The sequence below is a fragment of the Cetorhinus maximus genome, chromosome 21 (genome assembly GCF_964194155.1).
Source record: "Cetorhinus maximus chromosome 21, sCetMax3.hap1.1, whole genome shotgun sequence".
NCBI lineage: Eukaryota > Metazoa > Chordata > Chondrichthyes > Lamniformes > Cetorhinidae > Cetorhinus > Cetorhinus maximus.
In genome coordinates, this window is record NC_135899.1 from 2791222 (window position 1) to 2815557 (window position 24336).

Sequence of the window (24336 nt, forward strand, 5' to 3'; positions counted from 1 at the left end):
CCCTCCTCTCCCTCCCTCTGCCGAGAAATGAAGAGTTTGCAGCGGCCGCCGCTATTTAACCGGGTCAGCCCGACGCTGCAGAGTCAAAGACCAACTCCGGGATCACAGACCAACTCCGGGATCACAGACCAACTCCGGGATCACAGACCAACTCCGGGATCACCCCCAGGCCGGGATCACAGACCAACTCTGGGATCACAGACCAACTCCGGGATCACAGACCAACTCCGGGATCACAGACCAACTCCGGGATCACCCCCAGGCCGGGATCACAGACCAACTCCGGGATCACAGACCAACTCCGGGATCACCCCCAGGCCGGGATCACAGACCAACTCCGGGATCACCCCCAGGCCGGGATCACAGACCAACTCCGGGATCACAGACCAGCTCCGGGATCGCAGACCAACTCCGGGATCACAGACCAACTCCGGGATCACAGACCAACTCCGGGATCACCCCCAGGCCGGGATCACAGACCAACTCCGGGATCACAGACCAACTCCAGGATCACAGACCAACTCCGGGATCACAGACCAACTCCGGGATCACCCCCAGGCCGGGATCACAGACCAACTCCGGGATCACCCCCAGGCCGGGATCACAGACCAACTCCGGGATCACAGACCAACTCCGGGATCACCCCCAGGCCGGGATCACAGACCAACTCTGGGATCACAGACCAACTCCGGGATCACAGACCAACTCCGGGATCACAGACCAACTCCGGGAGCACAGACCAACTCCGGGATCACAGACCAACTCCGGGATCACAGACCAACTCCGGGATCACCCCCAGGCCGGGATCACAGACCAACTCTGGGATCACAGACCAACTCCGGGATCACAGACCAACTCCGGGATCACAGACCAACTCCGGGAGCACAGACCAACTCCGGGATCACAGACCAACTCCGGGATCACCCCCAGGCGGGGATCACAGACCAACTCCGGAATCACAGACCAACTCCGGGATCACCCCCAGGCGGGGATCACAGACCAACTCCGGGATCACAGACCAACTCCGGGATCACAGACTAACTCCAGGATCACAGACCAACTCCGGGATCACAGACCAGCTCCGGGATCACAGACTAACTCCAGGATCACCTCCACATCAGGAGCAGAGACTAACTCCGGGATCATCTCCACATCAGGAGCAGAACTAACTCCCGGATCACCCCCACATCAGAACCTGGGAGAAAATCATCCTTTCAAATTGTTTTAAATAAAGAGACACATTACACCAGGAGATTCCGTCTTTCTTTTTAATCTTGCGCCAAATAGAGTGATTTTTTTTAAAAAAAGTTGAATTCAATAAAGTGTCTTTCATGACCACATGGCACCTTAATGCGTTTTACAGCCAGTATGTTGTTGGTGTAACCATTGTGTAATGTAGGAAACTCAGCAGCCAATTTGAGCACAGCAAGAGCACAATGTGAACATGCCCATAGAATCGGTTTTGTGTGTGTGAGATGTTGACTGAGGGATAAATATTGGTTAGGAAGCCAGGGATAAATCCGCTGCTTTTCTTCCAAATAGTGCCCTGGAATCTTTTACAACCACTTGAGAGGGCAGAATGGGGCCTCGGATTAATATGTCATCCGAAAGACGGCACCTCCGGCAGTGCAGCACTCCCTCCTCAACCTTCTTACTCGGAGGAAAGAGCCTTTCCAGTTAAATAATTTGGGTCAATTTCGACGAGTCTTATATCTGAATACAAGGCATCTGTTTTCAGAACCGTCAAGTTCTTTTCTTCCCTTTATTGCCATCAGCCCATAAGTTATTTTATCTCCTTTCTTTTGCTGATTTGGTGACCCATGTAGACGCCCAAGAAGGGGAAGCAGCAGCAGCAGAAGGTGCTCTGAAAAGTTGCAGCTAATTGCCACTGCCGTTTGCTGCTCTCGGGGTTTCTGCCGGACTCGAGTTAAAGGTTTGGGAATTGGCATATGTGGACCTTTTTTTCACTCCAGACGTCTCTCTGGACAGCTCGGCAGATTGAGAGGGGGGGTTGTTGCTCGTCTCAGGGCTGCCTTTGGTTTGAGAATTGGTGTCGGGGACATTCTCCCGCCTGTTTCTGAACTTCGGTGTGAGTTTACTTCGCTGCCAGAGGAGGAGAGGAGAAAGGAGGCGAAACTAGCAGCAAAAACTTGCCCTTAATTGCATCGCTCATAACGAACTGGGCAAAAGCACATCAACACAACCTGTGCATTGCAATGTATTGGTATATTTACCAGTGAAATGCAGGCATCGTCCCAGTCAATTGTGCAACCGATATGTTCATGTTAAACAAACGTATTAATGTTACTGTCTGTGAATATAAACCTAAGATCCAAAGTTTGCGATAACCCCGGGGGTCAAGGAACCAGCCATGTCGATAACCGTCCACAAAAAATTAAATAATTTTATACAACATGTACGAAAATAAAAAATCCAATATCTATCCCACATTAAAAGCGATATCTACCCTTTTCCCCTTCGCCGTTTACACGTTAATTGTCTCAGACTCCTGCCAAATAACGTCATGGTTTCGGTGACAGAAATTGTGAAACGAAAGGTGCATTTTAAAGGTATAACCGATTTCGTTTTTAAAGATACCCTCCAAATAAAACTGTAAATGCAGGGAAATCTCAGCAGTCCGCCCGCCCAGCATTTGAGAGAAAGGTGTCTCCAAAATGTTAATTAAAAAAACCCAAAGGCGCCTGTATTCAGGTTCAGCAGCACAATACATTTAAAGTAGCTATTGTCATGTTTTTAAAAGGTGGAAGATTGAATTTTTTTTTAAAAACACACACACACACACAAGAAGTGCTGGAAATACTCAGCAAGTCCGGTAGTTTCTGTGAGCGAGAAAGGGAGTTAAAAACGTTTCAGGTCAGGAATGGGGAGAAAGTTGGGTGAGTTGGTTTGAGGTTGATCCCCTGGTGAAAGGTCCCTGTGAAAAGTGGGAGTCGGGTATTCGGTGCTCATTCGCGTTTCCTTTTAATTTAAAGTTTAATTGGAGCGGGTGGACAAACTAAACCCCATTATATATATATATATATATATATACACCGCCCGGGAGGCGAGATGAGTGAATACTAACCCGCCCGGGACCCCCATAAAAGCAAAATGAATGTAAATAAATCAGCAATTGTGATCGATGGGGAAGGAGGGGGGGAAATCCTGTGACCCCTTCCGTGTGATCGCTCAAATCCTCCTTTGACGCTCTTTTAATCGGCGCCTTCAACCTTTTATCATCCAATAATCAAAAGAAATGTTCCCCCAAAGGGTGACTTGCTGACACAGAGACTTTTATTTCCTTTCCTCTCGCTTTTACAAATGGGCAAAAATCTAAATCTATTAATTTTCTTAACTTGAGCCAAATGGTTCCCCCGCCCAATCTTCGGAAGAAAATATTTGGCAGCTTTTTATGTGATCCAGCTCCCCTTCTGCTAAATTCGGTGGCTCTGAAAAGAGCCTTTGTGTTATTGTTTTAGTTTTTCTTTTCCACGGAGGGAGACGAAGTTTCATCCCTTTACCGACGGGCGTAATTTACCCTCTTGGGCCCGAACGGGGGATATTTCCTCGGGCGCCCCACCGACCGCTTGGGTTTGGAGCCGGCGGGCGGCCGCCGGCGGTGGATGTTGGCCCCGGCCGCCGTCTTCCTGCCGCCCCGGAGCGGCTTGTTCCTGCGGTAGGGCCGCGCCCGGCCTCCCCCGCCGCCGCCCCCTGCCTTGCCCCGGGCGGCTCCGGGCCGGCGGGCGGGTTTGAGCTTGCGGCGGGTCGGCGCCGCCTTCCTGGGCTTCCTGGCGGTCGCCCCCTTGCGCCGGGCGGCGGCGGCTCCTCCTCCTCGGGGTTTCTTGGCGGCGGCCGAGCTCTTGGCCTGCGACCCTTTCCTGGAAGCGGTCGGCGTGGCTTTGACGGGCGCCGACGTTTTCTTCTTGGGGGCCCCGCCGCCCGTCTCGTCTTTGAGCGGGGCCGTGCCGGCCGCCGCCGGGGGGAGGGTCGCCGCCGCCGCCGCAGCCACTCCTCCCCCTCCTCCTCCAAGGCCGGCGCCCAGGGCCGGCGTGTCGGCGCGGATCCGGGAGCGGTTGAAGCGGAAGGAGCCCGCGGCTCCCACCCCGGCCGTCTGCACCAGCGAGCCGTTCCGCACCAGCTGCTTGACCGTCTGGTTGACCCGCGTGTTGTTGCGGCACACGTCGTAGCCCTTGGCCGAAAGCGCCTTCTTGAGGGCGGCCAGCGAGATTCCCCGCCGCTCCTTGGTGGCCGCCGCCACCTGCAGGATGCGCTGGGTGACCGTGGGCCCCGTCTTCTTGCGGCGGGGCGAGGAGCGCGGCGGCGGCAGCTGCTGCTTCTTCTTCCGGGCGATCGCCTTCTCCACGCTCAACTCGCCGACGTCTTCCACTTTCTGGCTGTTGTCGGCCATGCTGGGCTGGCGGGAGAAAGAGAGAGAGAGCACAGGCGGTGCGAGGATGGGGTGCAGGGAGGCGGTGATGATGGCGGGAAAGGGGGGATTGGTTACAGCTCTTCCTGTTTCAGCCTCCACCAGCACAAGCGGCTGAAACTGAAGAGGCGGCGAGTCCAGGCAGCCGCTTATATAGGGCAAAGGCGGACGGAGTGGAGGAGACTTCCGCCCCTCACATCCCCCTCCCCCCCCCCCCCACAACCTTTCCCCCCGCCCCCTCCCCCTCCCCCAACCACCCACCCGCTTCCCTCTCCCTCCTCAAGTTTGTGTTTCTCCCATTCCCTCAAACGCCCCCTCCCCACTCCACCCGGAACCCCCGGACCCCCGGAGCCGCTCCGCCGCCTCCCCCCGGCCGCGAAGCCGCCTCGGGCGCCCCGCCTCGCCCCCCCGGCCCCCGGCGTCGCGGCGCCAGGGGCGCCCGGGCCCCCAAGTCGCCGGCGCCCTCCGGCGTTTTGCCCCTTCCTCCCGGGAAACGGGGGGCAATTCCCGGGGCGGGGCGGGAACTGGAGGTCCGGCCGGCCGGCAGGGTGGCCGGCGTCGGCTCTCCGGCAGGGAGCCGCGACCGTGCGGCTTGCGACGCTCGGAAATGGCTGGGTAAATGCGGCTGCAGTAACACAGGTCGTCGGGAAAGTGGGGCTGCACCGGGGCAAACTCCTGTAAGCCAATGGGATCACTTGACCAGGTCTATGCCTGGCCTGGGGGAACTGCTGTATCCAATAATGTGATGTAGCAATTTGAAGTGTGCCAATGTTGGACCTGGAACATGTTTTCTGATTTCCTGAGGTTGTGGGATATGGGAGCGGGGCCAAAAACTGGATACTTCCAAAAATGTCAGATCTATTTCCCTTGGATTGCTGTTTATGAACAGTTTTATTTTTGGAAAACAAGAAAACTTGAATTGATTTATTTTTTTCAGAAATGATCTGAGCTCTTTCTGTTATGAACACAAAGGTCGGTTCCACAAACCATGCCCCGCTCAGGGGCCTGTGCTGGGTTATAAGAGCTGTGCCAAATGCGCTTCCATCCATTGCTCGAACATGTGGCCACTGAGCAATGAGGGAATGTGAAAGATGTACAAGCCCGCATGCACCATGTTTAGACCTGGTCAGGGCGTAATTCTTTTCGAATGGAAAGCCAACTAGTCTGATTTGAATAAAAATAAAATACCCCCGATGCTGGAAATCTGAAATAAAAACAGAAAATGCTGGAAAAACTCAGCAGCTCTGAAGAAGGGTCAAACAGATTCGAAACGTTAACTGTTTCTCTCTCCACAGATTCTGTCATAGCTGCCGAGTTTTCCCAGCGTTTTCTGTTTTTATAGTCTGATTTGAAACTCAGCCTGGTCTCCAAGGAAGCTTTATACGGTAATGCATCACATTTCCATGTCATTGCATCACCAATTATTACGCGGTTTACGCCACCTGCTTTGTCAGCGAGCTTTTGCACGCCAGATGTTTGACCTTTCTCGACACGGCTTGTGGTTGGGAGTTTAAAGGCTATTTCCAATCTACCTAATAACATTTGAATGATGGGTGATGGTACAAAGTTATTAGGGGGATTCCTGACCAGAACTAATGATCTTAAATTAAATTATGAAGCTCCAGATGTAAAATAAATATTAAGTATGTAATTTGCGTTTCGTAATTTTCAAAATCCCATAAAATGTGCGAGAATACATTGAGGTTCCAGCAAACTGACCAAATAAAGAATGCGTGGAAATCGGGGGAGCTAATACGCTAGATATGAACGTCGGAATTAAATTAAATATTCCCTTTAGGACTTTTCAATGTTTGCTGGTCAACTGAGTCGGCTCATTTCCTACATTACAAGGGCGACTGCACTTCATTAAGAAAAAAAAAACACTTTAGCTGCAAAGCGCTTCTGGATGGCTTTAAGTCGTGAACGGCGCTGTATGAACTCAAGTTTTTTTTTTACATTTTCAATCGCAGTTATGGATGTTCTATTTCATATTCGCCGTCCACTCTAATTGATAATGGACCAATTCCTTCATAGGTCATTTCCAAAATGAACTGGGTCGATTGGTCCAGCATTTATTTCAGCACACACACGAAACACATTTATAGACAAGAGAAATCCCTTCACATTCCTTCAATCAATTTGCCACCGAAACGTAAGAACCTCAGGATTCGCCAATACTGTTGATGTGGTAAACATCATGATCAGATGAGATCGTACTGTGTTTATGGATTTAAATATTAATATATATATATATTTTTTTTTTAAATGGAATTAAACAGTCCGACCTGAATTACTTGACATAATACGGCAGGATTTTTCTAATGAGTCGAAAGATTTGTGTTCCCTGAAGTTTAACCGGTTTTTCCGCTTGCTGGCGGAGGAAATTCGCGGGCGGGCAACTTGCAGAAAGGGGAAAATCTCCGCCTTCTTGCCCAAAAACTTTTGTTTACGCTGGTTGAACTTATGCTAATAGATCTCTGTCCGCAAAGTTCTTGTTGCAGGGCAGACTGGGTCAACCACGGCGGGAAGACATCGAGGTGGGAGTTTGTCTCGGGCCGTGGCGCAAAACGGGCGTAGCGGGTCGTCCGTTTAAATGCAATGGAACTGAATAAAATCAGGGGCCCGGGGCGATTCGGACCGTTTTGCGTGAATTAAACTCAGAGATGAGATTTATTTTTTCCTCTCAGAGGGTTGTGCGACTTTGTTAACCCTCCGCCTCAGAAGGCGGTGGTGGCGGAGTCATTAATATTTTAATAATCTACCTGGAGGTAGATAGATACTTGTTAGTCAAGGGAATCAAAGGTTATCGGGGGGTAGGTGGGAATGTGGAATTTGAAACAGAAACAGATCAGCCATGATCTTATTGAATGGCAGAGCAGGCTTGAGGGATCGAATAGCCAACTTCTGCTCCAATTTCCTATCTTCGTCTATGCTCGTTTGTATGTAGCTGGGTCAGGTCCTGGGAAATAACCCGTTTGAGTCCAAGGTTGGCAAACATTCTTCCTGGCCGCACACCTGCAGCTCTTGACGTCCGGCCGGGGATTGTCCATCTGTGCAGAATGCCCAAGACCACTGCTCTATCGGCAGCCATGTCAAATCATTCGGCCTCAGCGACCAAATCTTAATCCCCGAAGGCAGTCAATGATGACGCTGTGGATTGAACTCTTCCAAATGGGGTTGCATTGATCTTGCCGAAGGCTCTGGCAGACAAATGCATTCCTCAACAGGCAGGGAATGGAAGATGACAGAGATTCCAGTTTTAGGACCTGGAATGCATTGCCTGGAAGACTGATTGAAGCAGATCCAATAGGCAATTGGGTCCCTACTTAAAAAGGAAAGACATTCGCACTTATGGGGGAGAGAGTACTTGGACTGCAGAAACTGATAGCTCTTTCGGGGCAGCTGGAAGAGATACGATGGGGGTCAATGCTCTTCTCCTGTGCTGTAGGATTAGTTGGCAGGAAGATGTTTATGTTGCGGCTCGGAGCCACTGGATAGAATGAGCTATTCAATCATAGAATCATTGAGATTTACAGCACGGAAGGAGGGCTTTCGGCCCATCGTGTCCGTGCCGGCTGACAAGCCCGGCCTAATGCCACTCTCCTCTTTGTCCTCAGCATATCCAAATGCTTTTTTAAATGTGATGAGGGTTTCTGGCTTTACTGCCATTTCAGGCTGTGAGTTCCAGATCCCCGTCACCACCCCCTCCAATCCGCTCTAAACTTCTTAGCTCCCACCTTAAAGGTATGCCACTTAGTTAGGGACCTCAAAACCAAAGGGAGGCTTTCCTGCCCACTTTATCGAGACTCCTCAGAATTTTGTATACACTTCAATTGGGTGTCCCCTAAACACTTTTAAGTTCAGCCTTTCACGGGATGTGGATGTCACTGGCAAGACCAGCATTTGTTGCCCATCCCTAATTGCCCTCGAACTGAATGGCTTGCTAGGCCATTTCAGAGGGCAGTTAGGAGTCAACCACATTGCTGTGGGTCTGGAGTCACATGTAGGCCAGACCAGACCAGGTAAGGACGGCAGATTTCCTTCTCTAAAGGACATTGTGACCCGCCGTCTCCCCAGCTTACTTCACCCGACACTCTTCCCAATTTCATCTAACCCTATGTGAATAACCTTTATTCTTTCCTCCCTTATATCTTTGTTTTGCTTCCCCTGAAAGGCATCTATACTATTCACCACAATCACACCATGTAGTAGCGAGTTCCACACTCTCACCTCTCTCCCTCTCTGGGTAAAGAAATTTCACCTGAATTTTCAATTGGATTTATTCGTGTCTGTCTTGTAACAACTGTCGGCCTGTACCTTCATTTCATCCCACCCCTCTTAGCTCCATATTATTTAATGCCTGCGCTAGCAAAAACCTATTGATCTCAGGGATAAAATGGTTAACTGAGTGAGAATCTACTGCATTTTGCGAGCAGGACAAGGTAGGGTGAGTCTTGATTTCCATGAGGAGGAAGGAGGGGAAAGGATGACAAACGAGGAATGGAGGAACAAGACAGGAGAAACGACCGCAGTCCAGGTTCAAGAAAATTGACAACATCAGCGGAGAGGGCGGCAACTTCGATGCTCGAGGAAGGGAATGGTAAAGCACTCCAAAAACATTCAATATTTCAATCCTGAAAAATAAAGTATGCCTCAGATAAGCACAGTTGGGAGGTTCTATGACAAAGTGGGTTGTTGATGGTTGTCAGAGAATGGCAGGAATGGGCCAAACTCTGCGTGAATCAATTGAAGAGAAAGACAGCCGCCCAACGATTGAGCGAAACCAATTTCTGGCCCCATTTTAACCTGACTCGTCTGGCTAGAACAAAGCGAGTTCCGTTGGAAGGCCGATTTTCACAGGCCCTGCTTTAACACACCAGGAGGGGACTGAGTTTTAAACTTATATGCCAACCCCCACCCCCCACCCACCCACCCACGGGCAGCAAAGGCAGCCTGTTTCACGCTCGGCCCCATATTCGTTTCCACTGGACAAGGTGTGAAATCGATGTGTCTGTTTCCGCTGCGCAGGTTAGGGTCACATTAATAGAACTGAGGGCGGAATTTCACGCCGGCGGGATTTTAGGATCCCACCAAAGTCAACGAACTTTAAAAAGAACTCTAGTACATTCCAGAGGCCAAAATCTATGTGCTAAATAGGATTTTTTTTAAAAGTAAGAATTGGAACCTGAAAGCTTTGCGGCAAATTTTCATGCTCCGGGAATTAGTAGACTGCATGGGGTAGAAATTCACCCATGGTTCGCCCGACACCCAGATCCAATGAAGTCAAAGGAGCTGATTATGGGGTGGGAAGTGTAACAGGCAGCGAGTGTAGTACTGTCCAATATCCAACTCCCTTTACTGGAGTTCAGAAGAACCGAGGGACGATCTTATTGAAACATATAAGTTCTTGAGGGGACTTGATAGTGTGTATACCTGGAGGATGTCTCAACTTTGGAGTGGGGGGAGACTAAAACTAGGGGGGAACGCAGCTTAAGAATAAGATGTCTCCCTCTTAAGACTGAGATGAGAGGAATTTTTTATCTCTCTCAAAGGGCCGTTAGTCTATGGAATTCTCTTCCCTAGAAAGCAGTGGAGGGTAAGACATTAAATTTATTCAAGGCTGAGTTGGACAGGTTTTTGATAGACGAGGAAGTCAAAGGTTATGGGGGGTGGGTGTGGGGGAATGGACAGGAAAGTGGAGTTGAGACCACAACCAGATCAGCCATGATTTTATTGAATGGCAGAGCAGGCTCGAAGGGCTGAATGACCTACTCCTGCTTCTAATTCATATGTTCCTGAGGCTTAGAGGAATTGCAGTAGTTCCTTTTTTATTCATTGTTGGGATGTGGGCCTCGCCAGCATTTATTGCCCATCCCTAATTACCCTTGAGAAGGTGGTGGTGAGCTGCCTTCTTGAACCGTTGCAGTCCATGTAGCATAGGCTGTTAATGCTGTTAGGGAGAGAGTTCCAGGATTTTGACCCAGTGACAGTGAAGGAACGGTGATATATTTGCAAGTCAGGATGGTGAGTGACTTGGAGGGGAACTTCAAGGTGGTGGTGTTCCCATGTGCTCTTGCCCTTCTAGATGGTAGTTGTCGTGGGTTTGGAAGGTGCTGTCAAAGGACCCCTGGTGAATGTCTGCAGTGCATCTTGGAGGTGGCATACACTGCTGCTACTGTGCATCGGTGGTGGAGGGAGTGAGTGGATGTGGTGCCAATCAAGCAGAAGCGAATGTGTGAGCACATTGGAGTGAGCACTGCCACAATGTGTAGACGGAGAATGGGTGCTGCAGCTCTTAAAGGGTCACTGCGCCTAAAGTGCTCATTTTTCACGTTCCCTGCTTTGTCCTGGATGGCATCAAGTGACTTGAATTAAGAAGGGTTCCAGGGAGGTAGAATTTCAAACAGGTGCTGGCTGAGATGGTGTCGGCTTCTCACGATCACACTCGCCCTCTTCACTTAATTACCGTTCTCAGCCATCGGAACGTCGTGTCAAAAACCAAGAGCCAGAGGGAAATAAAAAGGACCTTTGCACCAAACTTCAGTAAATCTTAAAAGCCAGCGTGTGTTAGAAAAAAAAAAGAGCTACGTTGACCAACAGCAGTAACCAAAATCGACATGCTAGATGGGGTTTTATTTTTAAAAGTAACAATTCAAAACCTGAAAACTTTGTGGCAAATCTTCATGTTCCTGGAACTATTAGGCTGCATGGGGTAGAAATTCATCCAGTGGTATCACATGGTTCGCCTGTTGGAGTTCCTGTCCGATATCCAGATCCAATAGAGTCAAACGAACTGAATATGGGGTGGGAAGTGTAACAGGCAGCAAGTGTAGTACTATCCAATATCATTTTTTACCTCCTTGGGTGGAAGGGATACAATGAAAATTGCTTTAAGCAGGACTGCACGCCCGTAACTGAGTACAGTAAAAACTTCAAGAAACCCTTATGTTGATGTCCCTAACAAGGGCCAAAAATTAAGCAGAAACAGAGCGAAATAAAAATGAGTTGCACTTGCATTTGTATGGACTCCAACGCTAAGGAGTAGTAATCTAAATTTGCTGGATTCGGCAGGGTCGCTTCATATATTCCGAATATGTCAGCACATTGGAGTGAGCACTGCCGCAATGTGTAGGAAAATGGTGCTGCAGCCCTTAAAGGACCGCTGCGCCTAAAGTACTGATTTTTCGCTTTCACTGTTGTGGCCACTGGGCCTGATGGAGCTGGTGGAACTACAATCTTCACTGAACAAAGCCTGGGTGAGTGTTAGAAAGTTAAACCGAAGGAAATGTGGCCCCCCAAACTGAACCATTCTGCAGCTAGTATTGCAGAAATTGCAAAACAAAGTCCTGAAAAAATTCAGCAGCATCTGTGGAGAGGGAAAGAGAGTCAATGTTTCGAATCCAATATGACTCTTTCTCTTCTCACAGAATCTGCCAGATCTGCTGAGTTTTTCTAGCGCTTATTGTTTTTACTGCAGTTTTCCAGCCTCCGCAGTATTTTGTTTTTTATTAAGCCAGTGTTGCAGAAGCTGGTTATCCGTGTAAATGCAGACTACCTGGGTAGAAAGAGGATGAAGTTCCCTTCAATGGCGAAGCGTGCCAAGTTAGGGTAGATTGAAGGGCACACACTTAAATGGAAATACTGCATATACCATGCATGCCAACAATGAGCCCGCATTGTGCTGCTACAACAGGAATGTAGCTCAAAAGCACATGCCTGCTCATCACCTCATTACCATGGCTGTAAAACTATTTACAAAGGTTTGGAAACAGAAGCCGTGTTTTTTGTTGGGGTTCATCCCAAGAGCTCAATAACGCAGGACTCTGTGCTCTACGGGTTGTTCCCAGTGTCACACACCAAGGCAACTGTTTGTTTTTGAACAGGGTTCGGGTAGTCAAATTACTTTTGTCCCTTTTCCCAAACTTTGAAATGATTTGTAGTGATAACCCTTATTGGTGACTGTGGTTATATGTTATTCAGTATAAATAATAGCTGACACATGTTAATGTCTGAGCAGTAGTAATATCAAAGTGCAGCAGTATTACCATTACACTCCTGGGTATAAGCATGGTCTCCGCATAAACACTCCCTGGTCTGCTCCAGATGTCATGGCGCCAATCAATGCAAAATGTAAAAGCTCTACAAATCTCTGTGCTCAGGGAACCCCTTATTGCACTTTTTTTTAACATAAGAAAGTCTATGGAGACTGATTTGATCCATCTTTGCCTAGCCTTCATTTGAGCAGACCAAATACAAAACCTGTCATTGAAACATCTGTGCCCATTCAAGCCATGTCAAGCTTTCAAACAATTGGCTCCCCACGCTCCATCCCTGGCACAGGGATTCAGCATTCCCATGGCAAGCAGTGAATTCATGGTGACCTTGGCATCCAGGTGTCTTGTCTCGAATTCAAGGCATTATTGTTTTGTCCATCCTCTCGGAACTGTTGATCTACCTGTTCCCACATAGCAAGTCCCAGTTCTGTTGATTTCTGCTGAGTTTTGCTCCCTTCTTACATCTTTCAGATCAATGCAACATTTGCTCAATGAAGGCCCAAAGTACAATTTCCCATTTTGTCACCTGTCAATCGTCCTTACCCAAAGGATGATCACAACAGGAATAAAGTGTAACAATAAAATTAAACATAAATGTACAGCCAGTCACACCATATAATTTAGTGTTTGTTAATTTGCAAGAAAACTCGAAGTATGGGTCACCCAAGATACTTACACAAACATCAACTGCTGCTGAAAAATATCAACTCAGTGAAAGGCACTCTTTGGTCTGCCTGAAATGTGTAAGTCTTCCAGCACAAAGAACTGTTCTTGAACAAGTGTTGCAGACTGGCACATTCCAAGATCCAGGACAACATGCTGAGGGGCACACTAAAGTTTGGGGCAAAGGCTCAATGGGGAAAAAGAACACTGCACAAAGCTCTCCCCCCATAGTACGCCAAAGGGCTGAAACCCATGTAAAACCACCTGGGCTGTACAAGTATAGTGAGGCACCTCAGAATGCCACATAATATATTGAAATAAGTTAAACAATATTGCACTTTATGCAATGTCAAAAATTCATCTCTTATGTCATGTACTTCTACAAATTTTATCAATAAAGTTCATGTTTGTGAAACAGTAGCTGCAGCTTGTTGGTTACTATAGGAAAGGTTTTCTTCAATATACAGAATGATACATACTATGTTACCTACTGTCTATGAATCGTCCAGTTACCTGAATACACTGTTATTGTCCTTCCACTAAAGACAAAATATAAGCTGGATAAGAGGGAACTGCACGTTAGGTCCAAATTTCAAAACCATCCATTTGATCTTAAGTTAAAAAATGATTGGGAGATGATAGAGGACCTATGTCAAACTGCTCACTGTGAGGTGTTCAACCACCAAATTATTTGGGTAGGTTCAACAAAGGGAGAGTTGGTGTCTTCATTGCAGCCAATTAATGTAGATGTATTCTTCTACGCCTTCTGAACAATCTTTCATACTCCATGAGTCACATGCAAGCCTATCTAACCCACGTAGTAAATGATTGTGCACAGTGTCGGAATGTACTGTTAACTGTCTGTTTGTGCACGTGCACAGCTATTTGCTGCATTCTACCTGTTACAGCTGATTTACCTCTTTGTGTAGGGGATGAACTAGTGGAAGCATCTGTCTCTGGGGTTGGGCAGGAGGCAGTGGACTATCACATGATCTCTTTGTCAAGAATCCTTCAGCACACATGATCCAGCACAGAAATATCAGGACAGTTTTCTGGCCCTGTGGTTCATTTGGATAGCAGGGGAGAAAGCTTGTCCTTTAATAAGCTCATTTTCCAACAACTAATTTCAATATGACTGGTGCTCAGACACAGCCGTATGATTCCTTAATCACTATGTTAGGGGGTTGATGCTTAGATGTATTCTCAGAGCTTTTAAATACCTCCGCTTTTGAAAGGAGAAAGAAGACTTCCACCTTGCACTACCTCAGGACATCCCAAAGCATTTTACAGCCAATGCAGTAATGCACTTTTGAAGGGCAGTCACTGTTATAATGTAGATAATAGAGCAGCCAATTTATGTAAGTAAACTCCCACAAACAGCAACGTGACAACGGCTCCAAACTCTGCTTAACTGATGTTGGTTGAAGGGTAAATAAATATTGACCGGAATGCTCGTGAGAACTTCAATGCTCACCTTCAAAATAACGCAATGGGATCTTTGATGCCTACCTGAAGGAAGCAGTCAGGTTTAACATCTATAGGCCCTTTAAAAAGCTGTAACCGAACTCCAATGGTGATGCAATGATATATTGAACACAAGAATGCTTGGTCTGAATCTATCCCTTTCTGACTAATAGCCTGCAGCTTGAAAGAAATCAGCAGAAACACTTTTGTAAGGTTACATCATGAACTGAGAAAACCTGTACACTTCATTGTTTATTTTTTAAACAGATGCCATGGTGCTAAGATATAATTATGCTTCACAAAAAGAAAATTACATATTTAGAATTGTACTTTTCACATTTCAAGATGTCCCAAAGCACCTTGCAGTCACTGAATTATTTTTAAAAATGTAGTCACTGTTGTAGGAAAATTTGCCAGTCAAAGTACCCTCAGCAAAGTCCTATAAGCAACAATCTAATCCATGCCCAGATCATCTATTTCAGTGAGGGTTGCAGAGGGAAAATTGATAGGCAGAACACTGGGAGGTGTGGACTACTCTTCATGGAATAGTAGCTTAGGATAATTTATCCATTCCCAAGACAGGGCCTCAGTTTAATGCTTCATCTGAAAGGTAACACCACCTCAGCCTGAAGTGATGCTTGCATCCACAACCTCCTGACTCAGATCTCAAAGTGTCTCCACTGACACCTAAGTTTTATAAACAGAAGCAACTTATGAGCATTTCCCTATTATTCAGAGCTCACTGTGGATAATGGTGATGTTCAAATTGTAGAATAAGAGGTATTAAACTGAACTGATCTGAGCTGGATGATCAATATTAAGGGGAGATGGTGGCGTTATGGTAATGTCACTGGGCTAGTAATCCAGAGGCCCAGGCTAATGCTCTGGGGACAAGGATTCAAATCCCACCACAGCAGCTGGTGGAATTTGAATTCAAGTTACAACCTGGAATATAAAGCTAGTCTCAGCAATGTGACCATGAAACCATTGTCGATTGTTGTAAAAACCCACCTGGTTCTCTAATGTCCTTCAGGGAAGGAAATCTGCTGCTCTGACCTGGTCTGGCCTACAGGTGACTCCAGACCCACAGCAATGTGGTTGATTCTTAACTGCCCTCTGAAATGGTGTGGTGAGCCAAGGGCAATTAGTGCTGGGCAACAAATGCTGGCCTTGCCAGTGACACCCACATCCCATGAAGGGATAAAAGAAAAAATTAGGGAAGTATATCATGACATTTTCAGAACTTGAAACTGCATGATTTAACATTTCTAATCGGCTCACCCAAGAACACATTCAAGGTTTTTGCTTTTTGATGTATTTAATTTATTTTAATCAAATAGAAAATCTTAAGACATGGGAATCACATTTTCTAAATTTTTATTTTGATAGTAAAACAGTAAAAAGTTTTGAAGAGTAGATGAAAATCACTGGATATCATTTGTTCAAAATCTCTGACTGTAATGGCACAACCTGAAGACGAGGCTCAACTGTGTTCATGTGTCGGGGTTTTAACGACACATTTTAAAGTTCAGCACTAGAATGAGAAGGCATAGTTCTGGGATAAGATTGCCGTCTTCCTTCCATATGGATTGGTGTGCTCCTGGAGAGCAAGGTGCGAGGAATCGTGCTGGCAGAGGAACAAAGTTTGACAATTTTTAACAATTAATTTACAGGATATGGTTGTTGCTAACTAGGCTAGCATTTATTATTAACCCCTAATTGCCCTTGAGAAGGTGGTGCTGATCTGCCTTCTTGAACCACTGCAGTCCATGTGGTGTAGGTACACCCACAGTGCCGTTAGGGAGGAACTTCCAGGATTTTGCCCCAGCGACAATGACTAGTTGGCCAAGGTCGCATTTTGGACGTGTTGTCAAAGGAGTCTTGGTGAATTCCTGCAGTGCATCTTATAAATGGTACACACTGCTGCTACTGTGCACCGGTGGTGGAGGGAGCGAATGTATGTGGATGGGGTGCCAATCAAGCAGGGCTGCTTTGTCCTGGATCGTGTTGAGCTTCTTGAGTGTTGTGGGAGCTGCACTCATCCAGGTAAGTGGGGAGTATTCCATCACATTCCTGACTTGTGTCTTGTAGATGGTGGACAGGCTTTGGGGAGACAGGAGGTGAGTTACTCACCACAGGATTCCCAGCCTCTGACCTGCTCTTGTAGCCACAGTATTTATATGGCTGATCCAGTTCAGTTTCTGGTCAATGGTAACCCCCAGGATGTTGGCTTGCCGCTTTGGGCCGGCTGGAACGGGCTGCTGAGCGAGAATGGCAATCGGGCTTTGTGGCCGGCCAGTGGTTTGGAGGTTGCTGGCCGAGGTGGGGTTCGGAGACGGGGCAGACGGATGGTGCAGGGCGCCCGGGTAGGGAATGAAACGGATCCCTCGAAATGTCAGAGAGAAACACGCACAAGGGCAGGGGGCGGGGCCAAAGGGGCGGCGGCGGCGGCTGCGGCTGCGCGGCGGTTTGTCTCGCCCGCGTCCTCCTTACACCTATATAAATAGCTGCTGCCGCCCCGCGGGCTCATTGTTGCGACGCTGCCGCCTGTTGATGGCTGAGGTTGTTGTACCTGATCAGGTGGACGTGCCACCTCCGCCGCCCATGATGGTGACGACGGCGACGCCGCCGGCCGTTGCCGCTGGCAGCGCCTACACCCTCCTCGCACCCTCCATTCCCGCGCCTGTCGACCCAGCTTCCCCGGTGCCGCCGCCGCCCCTCCCCACTGCCGCCGTCGCCAAGAAGAAGAACACTTACCGTCCGCAGAAAGCGGCCACCGTCGGCACGGTGGCCGAGCACATCCTGGAAGCCGTGGCCGCCACCAAGGAACGCCGGGCCCCCGCCGCCCTGGCCGCCAGGCAGAAAAACGTCTCGGCCGCCGCTTACGACGTGGAGGGGGCCGGCGTCCCGCCCGTGCACCCGACCGTCAAGGCGCCCACCAGCAAAGGGCCGTCGACGCTAGGCGAAGGCGGCCCGGCTCCTCTCCAAAGCGGCACCGCGCCAGAGGCGGAGGGAGGGATGCAGAAGAAACCCGGAAGTAGAAAAAGGTCTCCTCCGAGGGCGACATCGGCGGCCAGAAAGCCGCATAAAAACTCCAAGGGGCTGAAAACGCTCAGACGGTCGGCGACCAAGCCGAAAAAAGCCCCCAAGCGGCCGGCAACGTGCAGGCCTGTGGGGCGTAAGCGGGTGGCGGGGAAGAGGAGGTAGAGGCACAAACAAGGAGCGGAGAGAAAGATGTGAAACATAAAAGGCTCTTTTCAGAACCACTTACATTTCCATAAAAGAATTGGCTAAAAGTTCTCGATCTCAGCTGGAGCGGAGTTTGTGAAATGGATTTAGTTATTTATGAAATTTCCGTCACTGCCTTTGTGACGCAATTTAAACATTTACCTGTAGTGCCGAAGACTTACTTTTAAATGGGTCACAAAACAAAATAAATGTAAGCTGATGCTCCTTACTTTGCTGCAGATCTTGTGCTGATTTTGTTACCCCCGGGGCGAGCTGACGCCTCGTTCACAGTCGGCCTGTCGGGTACAGGGGCCACAAATGATGGGTTAAAAAAAAACCTAAACAAGAGACATTTTGTTCCTCACACTGATCTTGAATTGATAAACACACAAATGCATAGGGTAGATAAGCAAAATACTACAATGACTCAGTTCCAATGAAAGGTCAGCACCTGAAACATTAAATCTTTCTAACTGATATTGTCAGACCCGCTCAGCAATTCCAGCAATTTCCGTTAGCATTGCTGACTTCATTTAAAATGCACGTAAACTTAAGGATTTAAGAAGCATTCACTATGTAGTGGCTTAAAATTAAGAGATAATGCTCGAAATTCACAGCTGATAAGACAAGATTAAACCTGTGCTGAACCCATAAGGAGGTTTCGAGGCGCTTTCTGTGAAAAATCTTCCATGGGCGTCGCTTCTAAAGATGAGAAACAACATTTTAACAAAACAAGGAGTGTGAGGTCATACATTTAGGGAGGTCAAACACTTACAGGGATTACACAATAAATGGGAATATTCTAAGAGGGGTAGGTGAAGTGAGAGATCATGGCATACAAGTACACAGGTCCCTGAAGGCAGCAGTTCAAGTAGACAAGGTTGTAAAGAAGGATATGGAATGCTCTCCTTCATTGGCAGAGGTATAGAATATAACAGTAAGGATGTAATGTTGGAATTGTATAAAACACTGGTGAGGCCACAACTGGAGTATTGTGTGCAGTTCTGGTCACCACATTACAGGAAGGACGTAATAGCTCTGGAGAGAGTACAGAGGAGATTTACAAGAATGTTGCCAGTGTTAGAAAAGTGTAGCTACGAGGAGAGATTGGATAGGTTGCGGTTATTTTCCTTAGAAAAAAGAAGGCTGAGAGGTGACTTGATTGAGGTGTTCAAAATTATGAGGGGAATAGATAGAGTGGACAGGATAAAATTGTTTCCCTTGATGGAGAATTCTAGAACCAGGGGTCATAGATTCAAGATAAGTGGCTGAAGGTGTAGCGGGGACATGAGGAAAAACTTTTTTACGCAGAGGGTAGTGGGTGTCTGGAATTTGCTGCCCAAGTTGGTGGTAGAGGCAGAAACTCTAAACTCTTTTAAAAAGTACCTGGATCTGCACCTTAAGTGCTGTAAGCTGCAGGGCTATGGGCCGGCTGCAGGAAGGTGGGATTAGAAAGGGCACCTGGGTGTCCTCAGGCTGGCATGAAAAAATGGGCCGAATGGCCTCCTTCTGTGCTGTAACTTTTCTATGGTTCTAACAGAGGGGGACTTTGTGGGAGGGGGGAGGTCAAAGGTCACCTACCTCACGCTCTGCTGCCCGAGCTTTGCGGAACTGTAGGAACAAACCACCCGACCCGCCCTTCTGATTGGCCCAGGCCGCCGAGCGAGGCATAACAACCTGTAACGGGATTGGCTAAAAGCGGAACATTGGCCAATAGGAAAATCCATCACTCCAATTCCTCATTAGCATAGGGTCCCTATATATATGAGGCGGACGCCGCACCTTTCATGTGACTTGTGTTGGTCCGAGTTGAGTGCAATGCCTGACTTGGCGGCTGCGACGAAGGGCGGTGCGTCCCGCAAGGCGTCGAAACAGTCGCTGATTAAAGTCACCAAGAAGCCGCCCAAGAAGCGAAGAAAATCTCGCAAGCAGAGCTATTCCATCTACGTGTACAGGGTGCTGACCCAGGTCCACCCTTCCACCAGGATCTCGTCCAAGGCCATGAGCGTCATGAATTCCTTCGTTGTCGACATTTTCGAGCGCATCGCTTCCGAGGCGTCGCACCTCATCCACTACAACAAGCGCCGCACCATTTCGGCCCGGGAGATCCAGAGCGCCGTCCGCCTCATGCTGCCGGGGGAACTGGCCAAACACGCCGTCTCCGAAGGCACCAAAGCGGTCACCAAGTACACCAACTCCGTTTAGGAAGACGATTCTAAAGATTATGAAAAAACAAAATAACAACGGCTCTTTTAAGAGCCAGATACATAAACAAAGGGGCTAAATTCAAACAAGCTGTCGGCGCTAAACACACAGTTGTACAAGTTCAATCGGCCGTAGTTTCAAGTGACAAGTTCAACACACAAGTCGGGGCCCAAAAGGCCGATGCTGGTGTAGACGCACCGCAGTCGCCTCTTTCCATCAATATAATACCCCTTGCTCATTTGTTCGTCTAGGTGCACCTTAAATTTCACCTGCGAGGTGTCAGGTGTGGCTCAGTCCATAGCACCCTCGCCTTTGAATCAGAAGGTTGTGGGTTCATGTCCCGGAAACCAAGAACTGTGATTGTACTCGAAAGAGTTGCAATCTGTGACTGTAGGTAACTCGGAAGAGTTTTTTTTTAAAAACTTCACCTGCATCTATATCTGCCTAAAGTGGGACTGGCTTCCAGGTTAAAACAAATAATCGTTTCCCCGAGGGCCATGTCACAACTTATGATGTCCCCGCTGTTACAATATTAGCCACTCCACCTTTAAAGCGTTTTAAAATCAACTGCTTTCTACATTAAAACCGCAGGAGAAGTCGCCGTTTCGGCTATTTCACAGATCTATCCGCTTAATCCCTCGGTCGTGATTTTTTTCTTTTGCCCCTTTTCAAGCAGATATCCGAATAGAAAGTCACGATTACATTTGTATCCACAAATTTGTACCAAACAGTTCATTCCGGATCATTTAAAAAAAAAATACCAAACTCCTGTCAGTTTCCCCTTCGCCAATTAACTTAAAATCCGTCTGGAGAATGTTGTTTCCTCCCTCCTGTGAAGTTACATCAGGTGACGAATGTTAAAAGGGCGAACGAGATGCTCATTTGTGCGACTTAACCCTTGGTTCAAATCCACAGTGAAATTCTGGTCCTGGTAACCAGCTAACATGGGGAAGCTGAATTTGCCTCTAAACCCGGCTCCCGAATTTTGTCACCGTTGTTTGAAAAAAGGCCAAGTCCTTCCAGGCCGCAATGTTAAGGCTTTATTTCTCACATAAGAACGACTGGAGTCAAATTAAAGCTCTTTTTTTTTAAAGCCAGCATTTTTAATTAATCGACCATTCTTGATGCCAACAAAAACTGCTCTGGTGGGTTCTGTTTGTGTGAAACGCTGAAAAACCGGCTTAACCCCGTTGCCTGCCTTTGAGCCTTTGGAGACCTTGTCACCCAAGACTAGAGATACCATAGAGAACCTGTTTTGAGTGTAATGATGGTCAAAATAGGTAATTGTACAACCATTTGGTTGCATTGATTAGTGACTGGGTTAATGCAATAATACGCTCAGCAAATACAACATTGAAGTGACTGACCGAACAAGGCACTGTCTCAATCACCTGAGCTAACTGAGAAATTCCAGATTGTATTGATGAAGTGAATGTTTTCACATACTTTTGAAGAACTGTACTGCTGCCTGCCACTCGGAGAGGGGAATTGCGACAATTTGCGGAATTTGCATCAAAGTAATACTGAGTGAATATTAGGAATCGAGGAAGTTGCAGGTTGACAGAGTATGTGTGAGGCACGGAGTGCTATCTTTGTTACCCTGTTTTGGAAAAACAGGAGAAACGAGACTACACACAATAGTCGCAAAGGGTATAATTACAAGGAGGGATTAACACAAACAACCTGTCCGAAGAAGAGTCATGTTGGACTCCAAGCTCTAACTCAGTTTCTCTCTCTCCACAGATGCTGCCAGACCGGCTGCGTTTGTCCAGCACTTTCTGTTCTTATTACACAAACTAGGGTTGTATTCATTCCCTGGGTTTTGGAAGGTTAAGCCTGAATTGATCAAAGCTTTCAAAATATTATGGGGATCAAATAAGGTAGACTGGGAGAAGCTATTTCTGCTAATTGCGGAGTGAAACGTAAAGGGAGGTTTTTCAGGAGTGAAACTGACAAGCAGAAGTTCGTAGAAGCTTGGAACTCTATTTCACAAACGGGAATTGATAATGCATCAATTGTTAATTTCAAAACTGAGATTGATAAGGCTTTTGTCAACCAATGGGCAAAGGTTGCAGGTCAACCATGTTTTCAGTGAATTTAAGAACAGGCCCCAGGAGCTAAATGTCCTCCTGCTCTTGCGTTTCTAGGAGCCATCGAGTACAAAAGCAATAAAGTTATGATAAACCTGTATAAAACACTGGTTCGGCCTCAGCTGGAGTATTGCATCCAGTTCTAGGCACAAAACTTTAGGAAGGATGTGAAGGCATTGGAGAGAATGCAGAAAAGATTCATGAGAACAATTCAGGAATGAGGAACTTCAGTTACGTGGATACATTGGAGAAGTTGGGACTGTTCTCCTTGGAGAAGAAAATGTTTCTTGGAGAATTGTTGGACATGTTCAAAATCATGAGGGGTCTAGGCTGAGTAAATAGTGAGAAACTGTCCCCATTGGTGGAATACTCCAGATGCAGAGAGCACCAATTTAAGCTGATTGGCAAAAGAAGACATAAGGAAAAATGAATTACGCAGCAACTGCTTAGGGTCCGGAATGCAGTGCCTGAGAGTGCTGGGGGCAGATTCAGTTAAGGTTTACAAAAAAGAATTGGATAATTCTCAGAAGAGAAAACATTGGCAGGGTTAAGGGGAGTGAGGCTAGGTGAGTTGTTCTTGGAGAGAGCCAGAGCAGTCATGATGGGCCAAGTGACCTCTTTATGTTGATTCCATGATGGTAGGTGGATGCATCCAATCAGTAATAAAAACTAAATAAATAACAAATTGAAACAAAAAGTGATTGCATTGTTGCCTCCCCACTGTTTGTACTATTAATTATTAAAGTCATTAGTGGCCTTTCAATACGTAACTATTGTATATATATCATGTATATCATATTTGGGGGTAGTGTATTGAGATGGATAGAAAGCTGGTTGGCAGACAGGAAATAAAGAGTAGGAATAAACGGGTCTTTTTCTGAATGACAGGCAGTGACTAGTGGGGTACTGCAGGGATCGGTGCTGGGATTCCAGTTATTCACAATATATATTCATGATTTAGATGGAACTAAATGTAATATCTCCAAATTTGCAGATGACACAAAGGTGGGTGGGAGGGTGAGCTGTGAGGAGGATGCAGAGATGCTTCAGTGTGATTTGGACAAGCTGAGTGAGTGGGCAAATGCATGGCAATTGCAGTATAATGTGAATAACTGTGAGGTTATCCACTTTGATAGCAAAAACAGGAAAGCGGATTATTATCTGAATGGCTATAAATTGAGAGAGGGGAATGTGCAACGAGACCTGGATGTCCTTGTACACCAGTCGCTGAAGGTAAGTATGCAGGTGCAGCAGGCGGTAAAGAAGGCAAATGGTATGTTGGCCTTCATAGCCAGAGGATTCGAGTACAGGAGCAGGGATGTCTTGCTGCAATTATACAGGGCCTTGGTGAGACCACACGGAATATTGTGCGCAGTTTTGGTCTGCTTATCTGAGGAAGGATGTTCTTGCTATAGAGGGAGTGCAGCGAAGGATTACCAGGCTGATTCTTGGGATGGCGGGACTGACATATGAGGAGAGATTGAATCGGTTAGGATTATATTTGCTGGAGTTCAAAAGAATAAGGGGGGGATCTCATAGAAACCTATGAAGTTCTAACAGGACTAGACAGGGTAGATGCAGGATGGATGTTCCCAATGGTGGGGGAGTCCAGAAATAGGGGTCACAGTCTGAGGATATGGGGTAGACCATTTAGGACTGAGACAAGGAGAAATTTCTTCACCAAGAGAGTGGTTAGCCTGTGGAATTCGTTACCACAGAAAGTAGTTGAAACCAAAACATTGTATGTTTTCAAGAAGGAGTTAGATATAGCTCTTGGGGTGAAAGGGATCAAAGGTTATGGGGGGAAAGCGGAAGCAGGTTATTGAGTTGGACAATCAGTCATGATCATAATGAATGGTGAAGCAGTCTTGAAGGATCAAAAGGCCTACTCCTGCTCCTGGTTTCTATGTTTCTATATATCTATATATATATATATATATATATATATATACACACATACATATATACATACTGTCGATGACAATGTACAAAAATTGCTTTTAACTTTAGAAAAAAAATCAGGAGGCAAAAGGTGATGGCTCTACAATAGAACAAAGCAAAGTGCAATTCCATTGGCCAAATGGGATGCCAATGCATGTCTAGTTATTAATAATAATGACTTAAGAAATATGAGGAGTAAATCCTGTGGGATTAATGGAACAGTGGCAGCATGGATACATAATTGTCTAAGAGATAGAAAGGAGAG

The 24336-nt window shown here is 47.1% G+C and overlaps 2 protein-coding genes across 2 annotated transcripts; one reads left to right on the forward strand and one right to left on the reverse strand.

The window, feature by feature from the left end:
- Positions 1-3517: 3517 nt before the first annotated feature.
- LOC144695311 (uncharacterized) lies at positions 3518-4412 on the reverse strand. Its single transcript, XM_078566213.1, has one exon. The coding sequence runs from the start codon at positions 4406-4408 to the stop codon at positions 3518-3520; it is 891 nt and encodes a 296-aa protein (XP_078422339.1). The 5' UTR covers positions 4409-4412.
- A 15241-nt stretch (positions 4413-19653) lies between these two features.
- LOC144695433 (histone H2B type 1-L-like) lies at positions 19654-20040 on the forward strand. The gene has a single exon (XM_078566321.1). It carries the CDS (start codon positions 19654-19656, stop codon positions 20038-20040), a length of 387 nt encoding a protein of 128 aa, XP_078422447.1.
- Positions 20041-24336: the final 4296 nt, after the last annotated feature.